Source organism: Periplaneta americana, chromosome 16 (genome assembly GCF_040183065.1).
Source record: "Periplaneta americana isolate PAMFEO1 chromosome 16, P.americana_PAMFEO1_priV1, whole genome shotgun sequence".
NCBI classification, from domain to species: Eukaryota; Metazoa; Arthropoda; class Insecta; order Blattodea; family Blattidae; genus Periplaneta; species Periplaneta americana.
In genome coordinates, this window is record NC_091132.1 from 171,746,809 (window position 1) to 171,764,170 (window position 17,362).

General features: G+C 35.7%; 1 protein-coding gene across 2 annotated transcripts; it reads right to left on the reverse strand.

Moving 5' to 3' along the window:
* Positions 1 to 12: 12 nt before the first annotated feature.
* On the reverse strand, positions 13 to 15,327 carry LOC138691914 (zinc finger protein 235-like). Of its 2 annotated transcripts, none has more exons than XM_069814535.1 (5): positions 15,189 to 15,327; positions 12,702 to 12,799; positions 8,029 to 8,166; positions 4,619 to 4,701; positions 13 to 1,167 (listed from the first exon to the last, which is right to left on the reverse strand). In XM_069814535.1, the coding sequence occupies exons 2-5, from the start codon at positions 12,792 to 12,794 to the stop codon at positions 102 to 104; spliced, it is 1,380 nt and encodes a 459-aa protein (XP_069670636.1). In that variant the 5' UTR covers positions 12,795 to 12,799; positions 15,189 to 15,327; the 3' UTR covers positions 13 to 101. The 2 variants fall into 2 exon arrangements, with proteins under 2 accessions (XP_069670636.1, XP_069670637.1); XM_069814536.1 differs by having other exon boundaries at positions 15,092 to 15,195.
* Between the last annotated feature and the right edge of the window lie 2,035 nt (positions 15,328 to 17,362).

Genomic DNA, 17,362 nt, shown 5'->3' on the forward strand with positions numbered 1-17,362 from the left:
CCTTAAAAGCCAGTAAGTAAGTAATCTGTAAAACATCACTTGTGACAGTTTTGTAACCGATCGATTTTATTATGGTCAAAATCTAATATAATATATACATATCAATGTTTCCACCCCTCATAGCGGTGAATGTGTGATTTCAAATTCCGCGTACTGGTGAAACATCTGCCACAAACATCGCACTGTATTGGGTTGTTGTCAGAGTGCAAACGCCGATGGATGTTGAGATACGACAATCTAGTGAAATTCTTCCCACACGCGTTGCACTTGTATGGCTTCTCGCCCTTGTGAACTCTTATGTGGGATTTCAACGATTCCAATCGTGAAAAGCAATTTTCACAAATGTCACACTTGTATGGCTTTTCACCAGTATGAGAACGTATATGATCCCTTAGAATACTAGCTCCTGATAAACATTTGCCACAGATGTGACATTTGTATGCGTTCTCGCCCGTGTTAGTTCCTGATACAGAAGAAAATTCTCCAGAACTGTCTATTTTCACCGACATTCCTCTCGTATGGGTGCGTTCATGAACTTTTAGACTGCTAGGTGTAGAGAAGTTTTTCCCACAAGTATTGCACATGAATGGCTTTTCGCCAGTATGAGATCGCAGATGAACTTTCAGAGAACTCGTAGTTGAGAATAATCTTCCACAGGTATCGCATTTAAATGGCTTTTCGCCCGTGTGAGTGCGTACGTGTACTTTCAGCGTACTTGATTTCGGGAAACATTTCCCACAGATATCGCATACAAATGGTTTTTCGTTCGTGTGTGTACGTATATGCACTTTCAGAGCATCAGCTGTTGAGAAGAATTTTCCACAAGAATCGCATTTAAATGGTTTCTCGCCTGTATGGGAGCGTACATGAATTCTAAGATGTTCAGTTCGTTGAAAACATTTTCCACAAGTTTCACATTTGAATGGCTTCGATAGTGTCGACTGAGTAGCTTGTTGTAGTCTAAGATTTCTATGTTCTGAGAAGCATTTCTCTCCGGTATTACTTTCAACATATTTCTCTCCAACGTGTGTGCCGAAATGCAATCCACTACAGGAACATCTGTCTTCGTCACAAGTATGCAAATGAGATTTTTCCAATCCATTAAGCATGTAGTCATGAGTCCAGGTATTAATTGAAGAGGTTTCACAGTTCTGAGTATTCCTAATGCTGTAATAAAAATTTTCAGTTAGTGCATATATTCAGAGGTACTAGTATATTACGATAAAAAAAATTGGAAAGCGCTCTTTACAAAATGGAGGAAAAGTTTTAAAAAATCGCTCTGCTAGTTTTTCAGTTTCCGAGATTGTGAAATTCACAAACGTGTATTGTACAACATTTTTTGCACGATCATATTATTAAAATTGGAAATACATGTACAAAGGTTGGATAAAAAGTAATGGCAACAGTTCGATATTACTAACACTGCTTTATTCATAGTTACTTTCCTTCAATATAGTCGCCCCCTTTATTTATTACCTTTTGCCAGATGTTTGGAAGGCGTCGTACACCATCAGCGCGTCCATCTTTGTTGATGTTCCGTATTGACCGCCCTATAGCATGGATAAGTTCATCTCTGGTATTGTACCGGGTCCCTCGCAGTGGTTCTTTCATTTTGGCGAAAAGATCGTAATCGCATGGACTCATATCGGGTGAGTACGGAGGATGTTCCAGAATCTCCCATTGCCAGCGGCGCAAGAGGTCCTGGACAGCAGCAGCGGTGTGACTCCTTGCATTATCATGAAGAATGATGGGGTTCTGTACCACCAAGTGTCGTCGTTTTCTCCTGAGGGCTGGACGAAGGTGGTGCTGCAGGAACCTGCAGTAGTAGTCCGCGTTTGCCATCTGCCTTGGAGGTACAGCGTGGTGCAGTATTACCCCATCAATGTCATACGCCACAATGAACATCACCTTCACAGCACTTTGTGTAGGGCGCACTTTCTTCGGACGAGAAGAACCTGGATGCTTCCATTCATTTGATTGACGTTTCAAGTTTGGTTGGTTAGTATGAGAGAGCCCAGGTTTCGTCCATAGCGACGATTCGCTCAAGAAACCTCGTCATCTTTGCTTTGGTACGCGTCCAACAAGGCTTGTGCGACTACAAAGTGGTGCCATTGTTAAACCTCGGAAATTTCATGGGGTATCCAACATGCTGCAATTTTGCGGCAACCCAAAATATCTGGAGCACAGTTTTGTGACATACTCCGACTTCCGCTGCTAACTCACGCGCAGTCCATCGGTGATCAGCATCCAACAGGGAAGCAAGGAGTTGAACTGTGTAGTTCTCCAAGTGGGGTCGTCCTGTATGGACGTTGTACTGAATGACATCCCTGCCTTCCCAGAACGTTTTAACCCATCATGCCACTATGCGATATCGCAACGCTGCTTCGGCACATGATTCACGCAGTCCCTGAAAACTTTCTTGTGCACTACGACCTCGTGTCACTTGAATTTTCATCCAGGAACTTTGCTCTAGTTTTGCAAACGTGGTACATGAAAGTCAACGTTCTATACACTGCAATAGATTGACAGAGTACTGTCGCCGCTAGCTGCACTAACTCATCTAACAGTCCTTGTGCATGTCCAAACAGCTGGCAGCTTTCGAACGCACTATAGTCATGTGACAGCAGTGTTGCTATAATTTTTTTTTCCAACCCTTGTATTTTGGATATTCATAAGTGTATTAGCAACTATATTCATTTTAAAGGACAACTGCAATCGAATTCACGACCTTTCTTATTTGCAGCAATACTCCGTACATGCTATGCTTCTATACACAACCTCTGCAACAATTACAACATGACAGCACAATATGTACCTTAATGCTGTCAATGGTAAATCTTATCTATTTCTATCATTGGCTATTAAATTTTGTAAAGTGTCGAACATTCAGAATGGATTATTGACAATAGGGATATCTTATGCGAAGTTTTAACGCTAGATGGCAGAAGCGTTCCATGCGGTGCAACATCTTGTAGGGCTATGTTATGTCATATGCTACAGTTGATTACGTTTTCCCGCTTTTTGTTTTCTGTGCGTGTCCAAATTATATTTACAGTTATTTTGTATAACCTAGTATAATTTAATATAATTCAGTATTTTCTTACCTCATAATTTAATTTAATTTACAATAAATAATAACGTAAACCTCTATAATATTGAGAGATTCCCCGAGATGGTTGGGGAAATCTGCAGTATGCAGAATATAGATACGAGTAAATTAAATGCTCATGAACCTAAACGAGAACTTTGAGAACGAGGTGCACGAATAAAAAAATAGGAACTACCGGGATGTCGAAGGTGAATATTGCCCTCTTTAATCATTAGTATTTAAGAACCGTACGCTAAAAACAGGATATGCAGCCACCAATGTGGTTTTTTTTTTTTAGGTAAGGGACTATCGAGATTGAATTCCTCGTATTTTTTCTGTAGTTTCAGAAAGATCAAATAATGCAATTTTTAATAGGATGATATAATATGATCGCAGTAGTATCACGATTAGTCGTGCGTTTTGTAGGTTAAGGACATGCAGTCTTGAATACTGTGTGGGATGATTTTGAAAATTTGAACTTAAAACATGGTTTTAATAATTAGGGTACAGTACATTAAAAACATTATTCACGAAATGGATTTCACTAGGGATCGTCCTGGATAATAAACAACCCAGTTTATCGAGAGTTTACTGCAGGCGTAAACTTCAGAGACTCCTACAACTACTGCATATAATCTAAGCTAACATAGGTTGCTGTCGAGATTGCGTATGTTTTTATTAATTTTTCTTTTTCCTCTTCCAAAATGAAACTGTAGTCAACAATTCCTTGCTTGAAGTAGTTACTGTTATTTATTTCGAGGCGCAATTTAATTACTTATATTTTTTAAGGTTTAAAGCATATATTCAGATTATTTCGGGACCTGATTGAAGACAAAAAGCTTTCCCTGGTTTTTACATATAGGAACATAACAAAATTTGCCATTTTTATTGTTTTTAAGAGTATTTAATATACTAATACACTACGTATATCCTCAATGTTTATATACCGGAAAACAAATGCACATGCAAAGCGAATCCCTCAAAGTACACGTGCGCTATCTGTTGGTGCTAGTTCAGGATATCCCTATTGTCTGTGCAGACGGGAGTCTTAACATCCAGCCATCTTCTGGGCCCATTTGCTTGATCCTATCTGCATAGTTACAGATTTCACTAAAACTTTTTCTGTGCATCAAAAGCTTCCATATCTAAATCATTATAGTTGTACCTAAATGTGGGAAATCACATAAAGACAAATAATAAGTTTTCATTTACTTCTTAAATTACTTTTAACGTAGAAAACCTTATAGTCTACCACTGTGGAGTAACAGCATGCCGTGAAACGAGTGGGCCAGGTTCAAACCCTGGTTGGGACAAGTTACCTGATTTTGAGGTTTATTTTGTACAATTTTCAAATTTGAAATTTGTTGACTACTGTTACTAATATCAGCATAGACAAACTCTCTGTGTAGTGGTGGTAGAGAATTGCAGGTAGAGGACAATTTTCCACCCATATGGCACAGTAATGTATTGCATAATTTATCTAAACCAGCAAAAATAAGAACACAACAATAGCAAGCACACTTCACTCACCTCTCAGGCGGAACTTCACATTCCTCTTCGTTGATCTCCAGCTTATTCTCTTCTTTCACTGTAACCACCTCAAATTTCTGTTCCTGAAAAGGATTAATACAAGGAACTCAAACCTGTCACAGGCATTTCTACAGAGCTACGAAGTTACATCACAGTCTAGTATATACAGTCACGAAGCTCAATAGTTACTAAATATGCAAACATAGACAGTTGAAATATACATCCATAGATAGTTGCTAGCCACCAGGATCGCTACTATCGCCTCATCACAGACCGTTTCCCCAGCAGACGATAAAATGTATTGTACTTTCGATATCGTATTCTTTTGAAAAAATTAACACCTTCCTTGCACTATTGAAATGTGAAATACATAAGGTTTATACACTCAGGGACAAAAAAAACCGGACACTTTAATATTTGCTGGTATTTTGCAAAACATTATCTTCTCATACAATATTATGGTTGCCATCTGTTGTTATGGAGACGTGTATATATTGTTGACTGTTTTTTGTTTTATAAATAAGCCATTACAACCAAATATTCCAATTTTGCTTTCGGAGTCTCAGCTATAACAATTTTGTCTCAACCATTTTGTGCTTCATTATCGTTATCATTCGTTATTTCTTTATTTTTACATTTTCTGAGTTTCAGTGGGGTTGTAACATTTGTCTTAAAACAAGATGCGACCTGAAGATGTGGCTCGAGCTGTAGCCCTTTACGATGATGGACGCAGTGTACGTTACATTGCAAATGTTATGAATATGGCTAGAAGCACAACCCATGATGCCATAAAACGGTATAGAGAAACCCTAGAATATACCAGAAGACCAGGTTCGGGTCGTCCAAGAGCTACAAATCCAAATGAAGACAGGTATATGGTGTTGAGAGTTCTTAGGGAGCGCAACCTGCCAGCTACTAGTGTAGCCCAGCAATTTGTTAACATGCATGGACGCCCAATTTCGGCCAAAACAGTTAGAAGGATGTTGAAAGCAAGTGGACTGATATCAAGCAGACCTCCAACTGGTCCCAGACTTCTCAGGATGCATCGAGTTGAACGACTGCGTTTTGCAAATGATGACAGGGATTGGAGAAATGAAGAGTGGAGCTGTGTTCTGTTCACCGATGAGTCCCGTTTCATTCTGTGCTCACCTGATGGACGTGAAAGAGTTTGGAGAAGGAGGGGAGAACGATTTTCACAGTGTTGCATTTCCGAAAATGTGCCGTATGGAGGTGGTGGAGTGATGGTTTGGGCAGGAGTGTGTACAGATGCTCGTACAGAGTTGGTTTTTGTTGAAAATGGAAGACTAACAGCTGATAGGTATATAAATGAATGTTTGGCTGATCATGTTGTGCCATTTGGCCAATTTGTAGGCGATAATTTTGTTTTAATGCATGATAATGCACGGCCGCATATTGCCCATGCGGTCGGAGATTATCTCCAAGAAGTGGGAATCCATGTTCTTCCATGGCCAGCAAGGAGTCCAGACATGAACCCAATTGAACACGTGTGGGACATGCTGGGACGGCGTGTTAAGAATAGAGACCGAAACCAGAATCGTTACAAGAGTTGAGTCGAGCACTTGGCGAAGAATGGGAACTTATTCCTCAAGAAGACATTGCTAACCAAAATGAGAGCATGCCAAGACGTATGGAAGCAGTTATTCAAGCCAGAGGGGGTAATACCCGTTACTAAAAAGAGTTTTTAATGTTTAAGGCACCATAAAATGAAAAAAAAAACAGTTAGACCAAACGATGCCATAGTTATACGCCCTTTGTAATTTTTTGTAAATTTTCTCATCTGATTTTTTTATTTTTTCAAATGTTGTCGTATAAGGTGCTAAATGAATTATTATTTTGTTTAAATGAGTTTTGTTTCATTTTGAAATAACTGGCAACAAAATACAAGCAAATATAGAAGTGTCCGGTTTTTTTGTCCCTGAGTGTATATTATTTTCATGAAGTATATATTATATTTTATAAACTCACCTTCCTGGATTTTTCGGAAGAAGGATAACTCTGACCTCTTTTTCTTACAGTATTTATAGTACCACAAACGTCTCCTTGTCCCATATTATTATTTAAATTATTGTATTTTAGCCATTTAAGTTGTTACAACCGATAACGAACATTTCACAGTTTACACAACTCTTTACAACAAAGGAGAAATACGGCACAGTCAATGCCTTTTCGATCTAGATCAGGCCGTAATGTATGTTCGGGTTTTCTATTTCAGTGTATGTAGCTCAGTGAAATATTATATTATAACTTTATTGCGTATCATATCTAAGTTTTATTTAGTTTAATGTGTCCATAAGTTCCGTTTACTTCTTGTTGCATAATACGTTGCAGAAATAATTAAAAAAATGTGTTATTTTAATGTGAAGAGAATTTACGCCTTAACATAATCTGTTCGCATCAACATTTTAAGTTTATATGGAAGCTATTTTGAGGTTTAATAAAAACGAATTTATATTGTGATTTTAATTTAGCACATCTACCTTCCTTATTGTAGACAGAAAATTTACCATACCACTCATATGAAATTAGTGTTACTTCGTCTCTTAGGTAGTAGATAAATACAATAATTCAGTACTCAATTGTAGTATTAAAATACAGACAAATAGAATGTGACGGGTGTCATACATGACATTATGTTTAATTATAATGTATAATTGCGAATATAGGAATATAAGTTAAATATAGTAAACATAACCTATACTTTCCATATGACATAATATACATATGTAGAGGCAGGGCATTGGAGTCCACTAAAATTAGACAGAAAGGGGCAACTGGTACAGTAAACATAACCAATAATTTCAACATATCTAAATATCCGTGCGATGCAATTGAACATTATTGAATCGTGCATAAATGAATGTACAAGAATTTCGCAATATTTAATCGAAATAAAGGCAGGTATTACACATACAAACAACGTAATTTTCACACCAAAATTAATATTACACCTTAACTCGCAAGGAATTATGTCTGAAGTGTCTCATAATCATTGTTTTAAATTTGATTAATACAATTACGCTACATTTTAGAGAAACATATGTTACTCTTTATGCATTCCAATTAATTTATATGGTAGAAACGCCGCCTTTCGTGATCGGGTTAAGCGAGTCACATGGTCTGCCTTACGGCCTGTATTAGATCACGAAGGCAGTGACACAGTCTATTGCTCCTAATACACACAGCGCTCCAAGCGGCTAGCAACTATCGCGAGATATACAAAAAAAATCACCCCAAGCTTCGCGACTGTATATAGTAGACTGTGGTTACATTTCCAAGAATTGGGTTTACATAGTTAACTTCCTTCCAACAGAACGACAGCTAACGATGTTGTTTCTGACAAAACATGAGAACTCACTATCAAGAAGAGGAAGAACAGAAGAATCACTCACCTCATACTCACACTTCACCATAGGAAATGTAACGGACTCGAGGGTTTCCTCAGTTTTCACTTCCCACTTCATAGCATAGCTGGGATCAGTGCTGTCCTCTTTCGCACGAGAATCAGGCCCAGTCGAGAAACTTCCTTCCTGTGGAATACACAACAGTTCGTAAATAAGTACTCTATAATCTTTTCGCTGTAAGAAAATCGTAATGTAAACAATAGCACGTGGCTGAAATCTGTTTGGTACGAACTTCCTGCCTATGCTAATCACTTTTCCAGATATATGCGGACATTGCCAGGGCGGACATTTTTCATCGGAAGTAATTAAATTATTTCAAATGGCATGGAATACAGTTACGTACGTAACTGTGGCCGATACCTAAAATCTTTTTGCTGTAATAAAAATCCTAATATAAACAATAGCACGTGACTGAAGTGAGGCTTCATTGGCCGCTGTTTGGCGCCATAGATTCTCAGTACGTGTTCCCGCCTACTGTTGTACATTCTGTTTCATGTTAAACATTTCCCGTTACTCATCAAGTAGGCCTAACCTCACTACTATGCATTCGTTTGCTTAGGAAACATTTACTTTATAATTACTGTGATTAAATTATTTTTAAGTCTTATGTGTTCACAATGGACAGTTGAGGATGCAGAAGCCATACTTCAGTACCGCGTGCTTACGTGAACAACTAGGAGCTCAAGTGACGCCAGCTTGTTACAAGAACAGACTACCTCGGTATTACTGTTGGTATTCATAGTACATAACAAAATATAAAAGTAGCTTTTCTTTTACATAGCGTTTTACATATGAGTACAGTTAAATGTTTCATCGTATTTAACAACTAAAATTCAAAGTTTTATTTTCAAATAATACAACATTGTGGTTTCCAAATACGAACTATATTTTCCTGCGTCATGTGAGTGTTTCGACTGGGAGCCAATCACGGGTATGACAGCAACGTGCTTATATTTAGATTAGGATTTTTCTTACAGCGAAAACAGTATAATTCGTTGTTCTTTGTTGGAAAGTGAATTCATTTTCTGCGGCCATTAACTGTCGTGTCTATGCTAAAAATTGTTTCTACACCTCTTGGAAATAAGGAAAATATGCAATGCAATCAATGCCATAACCAGCAATGTTCTGTCCATGTTAACAGAAGAGAAGAACGTCTTCTTTCAGCCAAAGTCATTCGTATTGACATACAAGAAAAACACTATATAAATAAACATTTGTAAGCAACATGAAGCCATATTCAAGCGAAATAGAGTTCCTATTATATGGCTCATCATGTTGTCCATTTTGTGCTACTGTAGTGAAATATAAAATAGAACTGGTATTCTGCATATGAATTCAAACACATTTATTAACATTTGTACTCTCGAAGAGAAAACATAACATGATCTACACAACATAAACATGATTAAAACGCAGTCTTCGCCAGGAAACGGGTTTCATACAGACATATGTCATCGGCCTTTTAAAGTCACAGATCTTCTGAAGTTACCGAGAAATTACTGCGTATAATAATATTTCCTGACTCGACCATTGTAAGGTTTCATGTTGTGGAGTATGGACAGATAATGCAGACTCAAGAAACGTCACGATTATAGAATTAGCATACAGCTGATTTCCATTCAAAGCTGTTCAGTTTTGTTTATGGCAATGCAGTATACACTAAACACAGAATTTTCATTTGTGATACGTACATTGCGAAGAAAACCTACAAAAATGGTGTTCTATATTTACAGACTTAAGTTATTATGAATCAAGAAATTTTCAAATAAATGTTGGGTATCATTACGGCATTTATTAAAGTACTGCAAATAAAGTGAAACATGAATTTTCTAAAGCAATAGCAGGAGTGTCACAAAGGTATGCTGAAATGACATCTACAAGAGAAGAGATGGTATTTGTCAAACACAGTCGGTTAAGGCGCTTGCCTGCCGGTCTGAAGTTGCGTTCGGGCGCGGGTTCGATCCCTGCTTGGGCTGATTACCTGGTTGGGTTTTTTCCGAGGTTTTCCCCAACCGTAATGTGAATGTCAGGTAATCTATGGCGAATCCTCGGCCACATCTCGCCAAATACCATCTCCCTAATCACCAATCTCATCGACGCTAAATAACCTAGTAGTTGATACAGCGTCGTTAAATAACAAACTAAAATAAAAAAAATTGTCAAACAGCAAGATTTCCTCTGCGTGTTGGAGCAATCGACTGCATAATGTCCTTCCTTCCCTTTACCAATTCTCAAAGAATTCGCATTCCTTTTCCCTGAATCTCTCACCTTGTTTCCTTGTTTTTTCCCTCCATTTTATTAAAATATATGTAATTTCAAACTACCTATCATACGCCTATGTGCTAAGAAATCTGATATCAGTATTTTTTTATTGTTGCATCATCATAATGCAATAATATGAATATAAATCAATCAATCTTCTTAATGTATCCAGCTGTTTGCTGACAACATAAAGTCCACTACAGTCCACTGTAGTCTATTCAGGTGTTGTTTTTCACGAGAAATGAGGGGTATTTTGATCGGTGTTCATTATAGATGCCTGTTGCTAGTAGCCAGAGTTGGGGTGTAGTCAATATATACTGCAGGGCTGTGTCTTCTGCAACTGGTACTGATGATTTTAATTTACTTCTTTTGTGGTTTATGGATGGACAGTATAGAAGAATGTGGTCCAGGTTATTACACCACAGACAAGTAGGATTATCAGAAATGTGAAATCGGTGTAGGTACAATTGAGTGACAATGTGACCTGTTCTGGCTCTTGTTAAAAAATAATATGAATATAACAAACATTAATTAATTTGTAAGAATTAAATAGTATATTGATCTTAAATACAAAATAAGATAATAGAAATGATTTATTAGTAACAATTTGAGTAATGAACGATTGATCAGAAACACAGGATTACCATCTGATTGGTTTAAACTCAGAACGTCAAGACTTACGTTTAAATAATAGTTTGAATAATCTACTTTCAAGAGAGAGTTGAACATACAGACCATGGTTTAAGCCATGGACAAAGTTGCAAGGAGTCTCAAACGCAGTTTAAACTACCATTTCGAATAGGGTTCTGAGTTTAAAAAGTCTCAAAGCTGCAGGGCAGATATCTAGGAATCGGTGGCAGAGGGGGATTCTGTCTCGAATTCGTTAGTGTTACATGACTATTATATGCTTCCAAAGCTCAATTATAAATTTACATAATAATAATAATAATAATAATAATAATAATAATAATTATTATTATTATTATTATTTATTTAACCTGGAAGAGTTAAGGCCATACAGCCTTGTCTAACACTCAACCAGGAGTAAAACTGCGTTACAAAAAACACTACAAATTTACAAAGTAACTACAATTTTACACACAAAACTGAATAAGATAATAATAATAAAATGTAAACAACATTAACAAGAAATCAGACATAATATATAACATACAAGAAAGAAAGAAAAAAGCATAATAAAGTGTGAACAGCAGGTCAAAATAAATGAGGCAAAGTATAAAAAAATAAGACAATTATTGATAATAATAACAATGATAAAAGTAAGAATAATAATAATAATAATAATAATAGGTAATAATAATAATAATGATGATGATGATGATGATGATGATGATGATGATAATAATAATAATAATAATAATAATAATAATAATAATAATAATAACAACAACAACAGTAATTTGCAGCAGCGACATTATGGGAAGAGGATGGTATTTTTTTTAACTTTTTTCCTATTTGGTGTAAAATATTAATTTTTTGTATGTAGAGAGCTCATAGCTGTAGCAACTTAACCAAAAATAAACATTTTGAAAAAAAAAATTCTTTGGGGGCCCAGATTTGAAGAAAAAATATATACCCAATGCAGGATTTTACTAAAACCGATATATCTAAACCATTTTTAAAGGTAGATTCATCCACTTTTTTCCAATGGTCTTGCAAAAGCATGTTCTACAAACTGTCTGTAACAGAATTTTGATATTAGTTCTACGTTTGTAAATTAATCAATTAAAATTTAATAACACTTTTCTGATTTCCTTTCGTGCAAACAAACGGACGTAGTTTTAAAATGAAATCAATTAACAAAATTCTGTTACAGAGAAAAGTTTCCTAATAGTCTAAAGAATGTCTGTTCTAAATTTCATGCATGTATCTTTAATAGTTCAGAAGTTATATCCATTTTTGTCTGGCAATGTAGAAAAAAAATGAAGTTACCGTAAACCGATAAAAGGGGGCATGTGATTTAAAATCCATAGCGCAGGAAGTTTAAAAGTGGCGTCTCAACATTTGACAATGGCACAAATACTCACAAAATATTATGCTATTCATTCCACACGTATCAAAGTGTATTTTAAAGATTTTTTTTTTAATTTACTCATTTTTCACCAAAAAATACCATCCTCTCCCCTTAAGTAACCTCTAAAAGGAGAGCTTACCCTAAGGCTGCATGGCAGTCAAGTTCACATTTCTCAATATGACCAATCTATGTCAAGAGACGTCAATAGCCTATTTATAACAACTCGATAATAAGGCTCGTGTAGTTTGAAGTCCACAAGATTTACTGCAAACTGAGAATATGAACTCAAAAATTACCAGAAGTTTATTCCTTCGCAATATAATACAGAACACAGTACACAAGGTTAACCAAGAGTTAGACTTACGTCTGATAAGGGATATGCCTCTTTCACATCTACGTCATCACGGAATTGTACAGCCAATGGGTCGGCGTCGAGTTCCTCCTTTATCGTTTCCATCCCAACTGAAAAACGTGTGAAGAATATTATACTACGAAAATAGAAAAAAAAAGATCCACAACAAATACAATATAAAATATATTTTTATGTATATGTGTAGCCTATAGGATCTCAGCTAGTAGTTTCGTTCCATTTTCAATTAAGCCAAATAGGTTAACATTAAGAAGACCGAAAACCTGCTATCCTAACGCATTTATTTCTGACACTCGTATAAGTAACCTGATGGAAGGGTCTTCAAAAAAAAAAACATTTTATAAATTTATTAATTTATTTCTGAATATGTAAATTTTACCTCATTTTTTGCTAATTTTTCAAGAAATCTGCTTTAAAAATATTATTTTTAAAAACACCTGTATCACTTTATGATACAAAATCAACTTACTACACACAGAAAGTTTGAAATAAATCTATCCACTAGAAGCTGAGATATGGTACACTATGTACAGAAAAATACAAACTCAAGGAAAATGGCTGCCAAAGTTATAAGAACACCCCAGCTGCTTAATGTCCATCTTAAATAAAAATTGTTACAATTTATTTTCATAATCCTAATGTGCACAAATGATATACCGTTGGAAAGAGGACTTTTCAGAGAATATAAATCCATTTAAAAAAAAAACAAAATTTGAAATTGTGAGCATGTTACAAGGTTCCAATCCTCTTAAAAAAAATAAAAAAAGACAGTAAAACCCAAGAATCGGTCTCTGTTTTCCAGATGAATATGACGTCACGCACAATGGCAATACTTCAAAATACGAATTTAATTTTAAATGTATTTTTAGCTCCTTTAGTAATAAATAATGTCCGACTGGTTGAATATTACATTCAATTTCCAGAGCAACAGTTGATGTGGTTTTTGGTACTCCTAGACATTATCTTAAGGCTGAGTTTTGAAGAACAGAAATTTTTTGTAGATGAGTTGCTGATGCTCCTTCCCACATTTCACATCCATAGGTCAATTTTGATCGTATATAAGCATTATAAAACAGACGCATTGTCGTGATATCTGATCCCCATTTGTTACTAACTATGATCTTCAAGAGATTTAATCGTGGTAGACACTACGAAGCAACATTGGTTAAATGTGTTTTCCATAAAAGTTATTCATCAAAAATTAATCCTAGGATCATCTTAGGAGTTTGATTATACTGAATTTCTTGATTATTCAAATAAATGTGAGGTTCACCTATAGTTTCTTAACCTATATCTTCTTGTGAAGACAGTATATTCAGTTTTTGATTGTGAGATAGATTCCATTTGGATGTCCAATTACTTATATTATTTACAGTTGTTGGTATAAGCCTTGATGAAAGTTTTGATTCTGTCCTCGTTTTCCACCCTAAAGTTCTTTTATGGTTTGAAACACAGCCTGAAATTTTGATATTTCATTTTCTGTATCTTTATTCTCCCTATAAGTTATATCACATCCTAAATACTGAAAATGTCATATCTGTGCTATTATTTTATTTCTAAAACTATTTTATTTCAGATCTATTTACCAATAAATGCCATTATGAAATTCCTCCATGGAAATGAATGATTCCAGGATATAACATACAAATTTCACGAAATCATTCCAAAAATGATCCTCCAACATTCTTAAGTTACCGGTATAGCCAACAGATGTAATTACGAAATTTCAATTAGTACGTAAAAGGTTGTGGCTTATTTTAGTTATATTTTTCGTTTTCATTTTCGTTTGCGTTCCCCGTTAATTGTAAACAATCCTTTACTCACAACATAAGAAAACAAAAAAAAAAAAAAAAAAAAAAAAAATCACCAGTCTTTGTTCAGCGTATAAACAAGGCATAATAAGAGACTAACATAATTTGTCACAGATATGCAAGACGTTATGTGAGTGTACACTAGCGCCAAACTTTAGTAATGCCACCAAATGTATGTTGATATTTCAGAGCAGATAATGAAAGTGTGTTTCCGCAACCATCGGATCTAACTCAACCCTAAGCTAGTTTAACTCTAATTGCAATCATAATCATCAAATGTTATAATTCACCATAAATAAAGGTTATCTATAATGTTGTGGTTAGTTTTACACTGTCAGACTTACGTAGAGTTTTGAAAAATGCACCATAACATGTAAACCATAAGAAAGGACACCAAATCCCTAGCCACTGCTTGCTTCCTCCCTGCATTACAGTGAAGTACAAGCTATTAGTTCACTTTTTCAATCTCGAATGTTGAAATGACAATAATTATTAAATATTGCGTCAGATGAAATCTAAACTGGGTTAAAATTCATCACTTTAAACGAGAGTCACCATCAAATTGCCTCCTACCTGTTAGAAATTAGATCTTTCGCAATAGTTAACCCATCATGAAATCTTGTAGCATATCTCGCCGTATAACCAAATTTAAAGTGCTGTGGATATTTACCTTTTTCTGATTACCGTTTTAAGAAATGAAGACATACAAGTATTCGGTACTGGAAAACATAAGCGAAACGAAGTATATCCCATAAATAACATAAATTATAATAGAATACAAAACGAAGTGCATCCAAAGATGGCTGAATTTCAAGTGTCATCGAGGAAGCTGTGGTCAAAATTTGTTCTTACTAACGAACTAGAATACACTCAATGGGAGTCGTTGAGCAATATTGGGATAAGTTAGTACGAACTGCTTATTAAATTTGTTGCATTAGAAGGGAAAGGAGAAAAATTAATACAAAACGAAATTCTCCAGCATTTTAAAACTACAGTAAATATAATTAAAAAATGAACCGCAAAATAGTTCGATATGATCTTATTTATTAAGTTATATTATTTCCCGTCCAAAAATACAGGCCGTCACGACAAACCTGATGCCCACCTGTGATTATTTCAGCAGTCCTCTATCCCTATCCTTCCAATGCTCATAACGCACAGACAACGATGGCACATTCGTTCATTCATAGTTTTCTGCTGAAGGATTGGTCCTTCACTACAAACCCATCATTCTCCAATCTTTCCTATTTTCTGTATTTCTCTTTATCTCCGCATATGATAAATATATCTTCATGTCATCTATCATCTGATATTTTCTTCTGTTGCGAACTCTTTTCCCGTTTACCATTCTTTCCAGTGCATCCTTCAGCGGATACCAGTTTCTTCTCAGCCAGTGATCCAGCCAATTCCTTTTTCTCTTTCTCATCAGTTTCAGCATAATTCTTTCTTCACCCACTCCTTCCAACAGAGCTTCATTTCTTATTCTCTCTGTCCATTTCACACACTCCATTTCCAAATGTTAAATGCTTCTAGTCGCTTTTCACTTCGTCGTAATGTCCGTGTTTCTGACCCATACAATGCCACATTCCACACAAACTATTTCACTAGTCTCTTTCTTAGTTCTTGATCCCGAGTTCCGCAGAAGATGCTCCATTTCCTATTAAAAACTTCCTTTCCTATTGCAAACCTTCTTTTGACTTCCTGGCAGCAGTTCATGTTACTACTTATAGTACGGTTACTCCCTATCTTATTTGAACATGTACACTTGCTTTACTGCCTCATAGGCACGTTTACATTCTTCACTTTTCTTTCGATATCCATGGTGTTCGTCTTATTTGCATTTATCTTCATTCCATACTGCTCAGAGCTGTATTTTAGCTCCAGTAGAACATCGCTTAGTATTGCCTCCTCTTCTGCTAACAACGCTAAATTATCACAAAATCCGATGAACTTCAACGTTTTTCCTCTTACTATCATATTTCTCATCTTCTGAAATCAGTTCTTCAATATATCCTCCAAGTATATGTTGAACAGGGTAGGTCTCTATTTCATTTTCTTCTGATATTTAATCACCTATTTTGGCTTTGACTTATTTCATGTACAGGTTAGAGAGCAACCTCCTCTCTCTCTAATCCAAACCAACTTCCTTCAGGATCCCATCAGTTTATTCCAATTCATCTATGAAATGAGTTTTATAGGTCCAAAAATACTGTATACGCTTCTTTTTTCTTCTAGAGTTATATTTCGCCGACTTCAATGAAACAACATTAAAAATAAGACTCTCAATACAGTATTACCACAGTCTAATATACCCTACAGTCACGAAGCTGATTACGTAGGGAATATGCAACCATAGATAGTTGCTAACCACTAGGATCGCTACTATCACCTCATGACAGACAATGCGAAATAGTACCAGCACAGTCTATTGTTCCTAGTACCCTCATCACCTGAAGCTTCGTGACTGTATATACTAGACTGTGGCATTACGTTTATTATTAGATACTTCATTTTCCTCTTTTAGTATTCCACCTCAATTTTTATTCCGTCTCAATAAATTAAATTAATTTTCCATTAAGAGAATTAGAAATTCTGTAGGCTTGTGCATTATTGATCAATGGGCTGGTAGCGTTCGGTTAGCATTTAAGAAACGTTCTTATTTACATTTATTATGTAACAAACCAGTCAGTTTAGTGCAATACACCAGGGCACTGAACATTCAGATGTTTCCATTTTAGTTTTTCTCAATAGTGGTGGTAGACGAAAAAAAAAAAAAAAACAGAAATTCTACTTGATGCAAGTAAAGAGATAGGTTTGGAAGTAAATCCCGAAAAGACAAAGTAT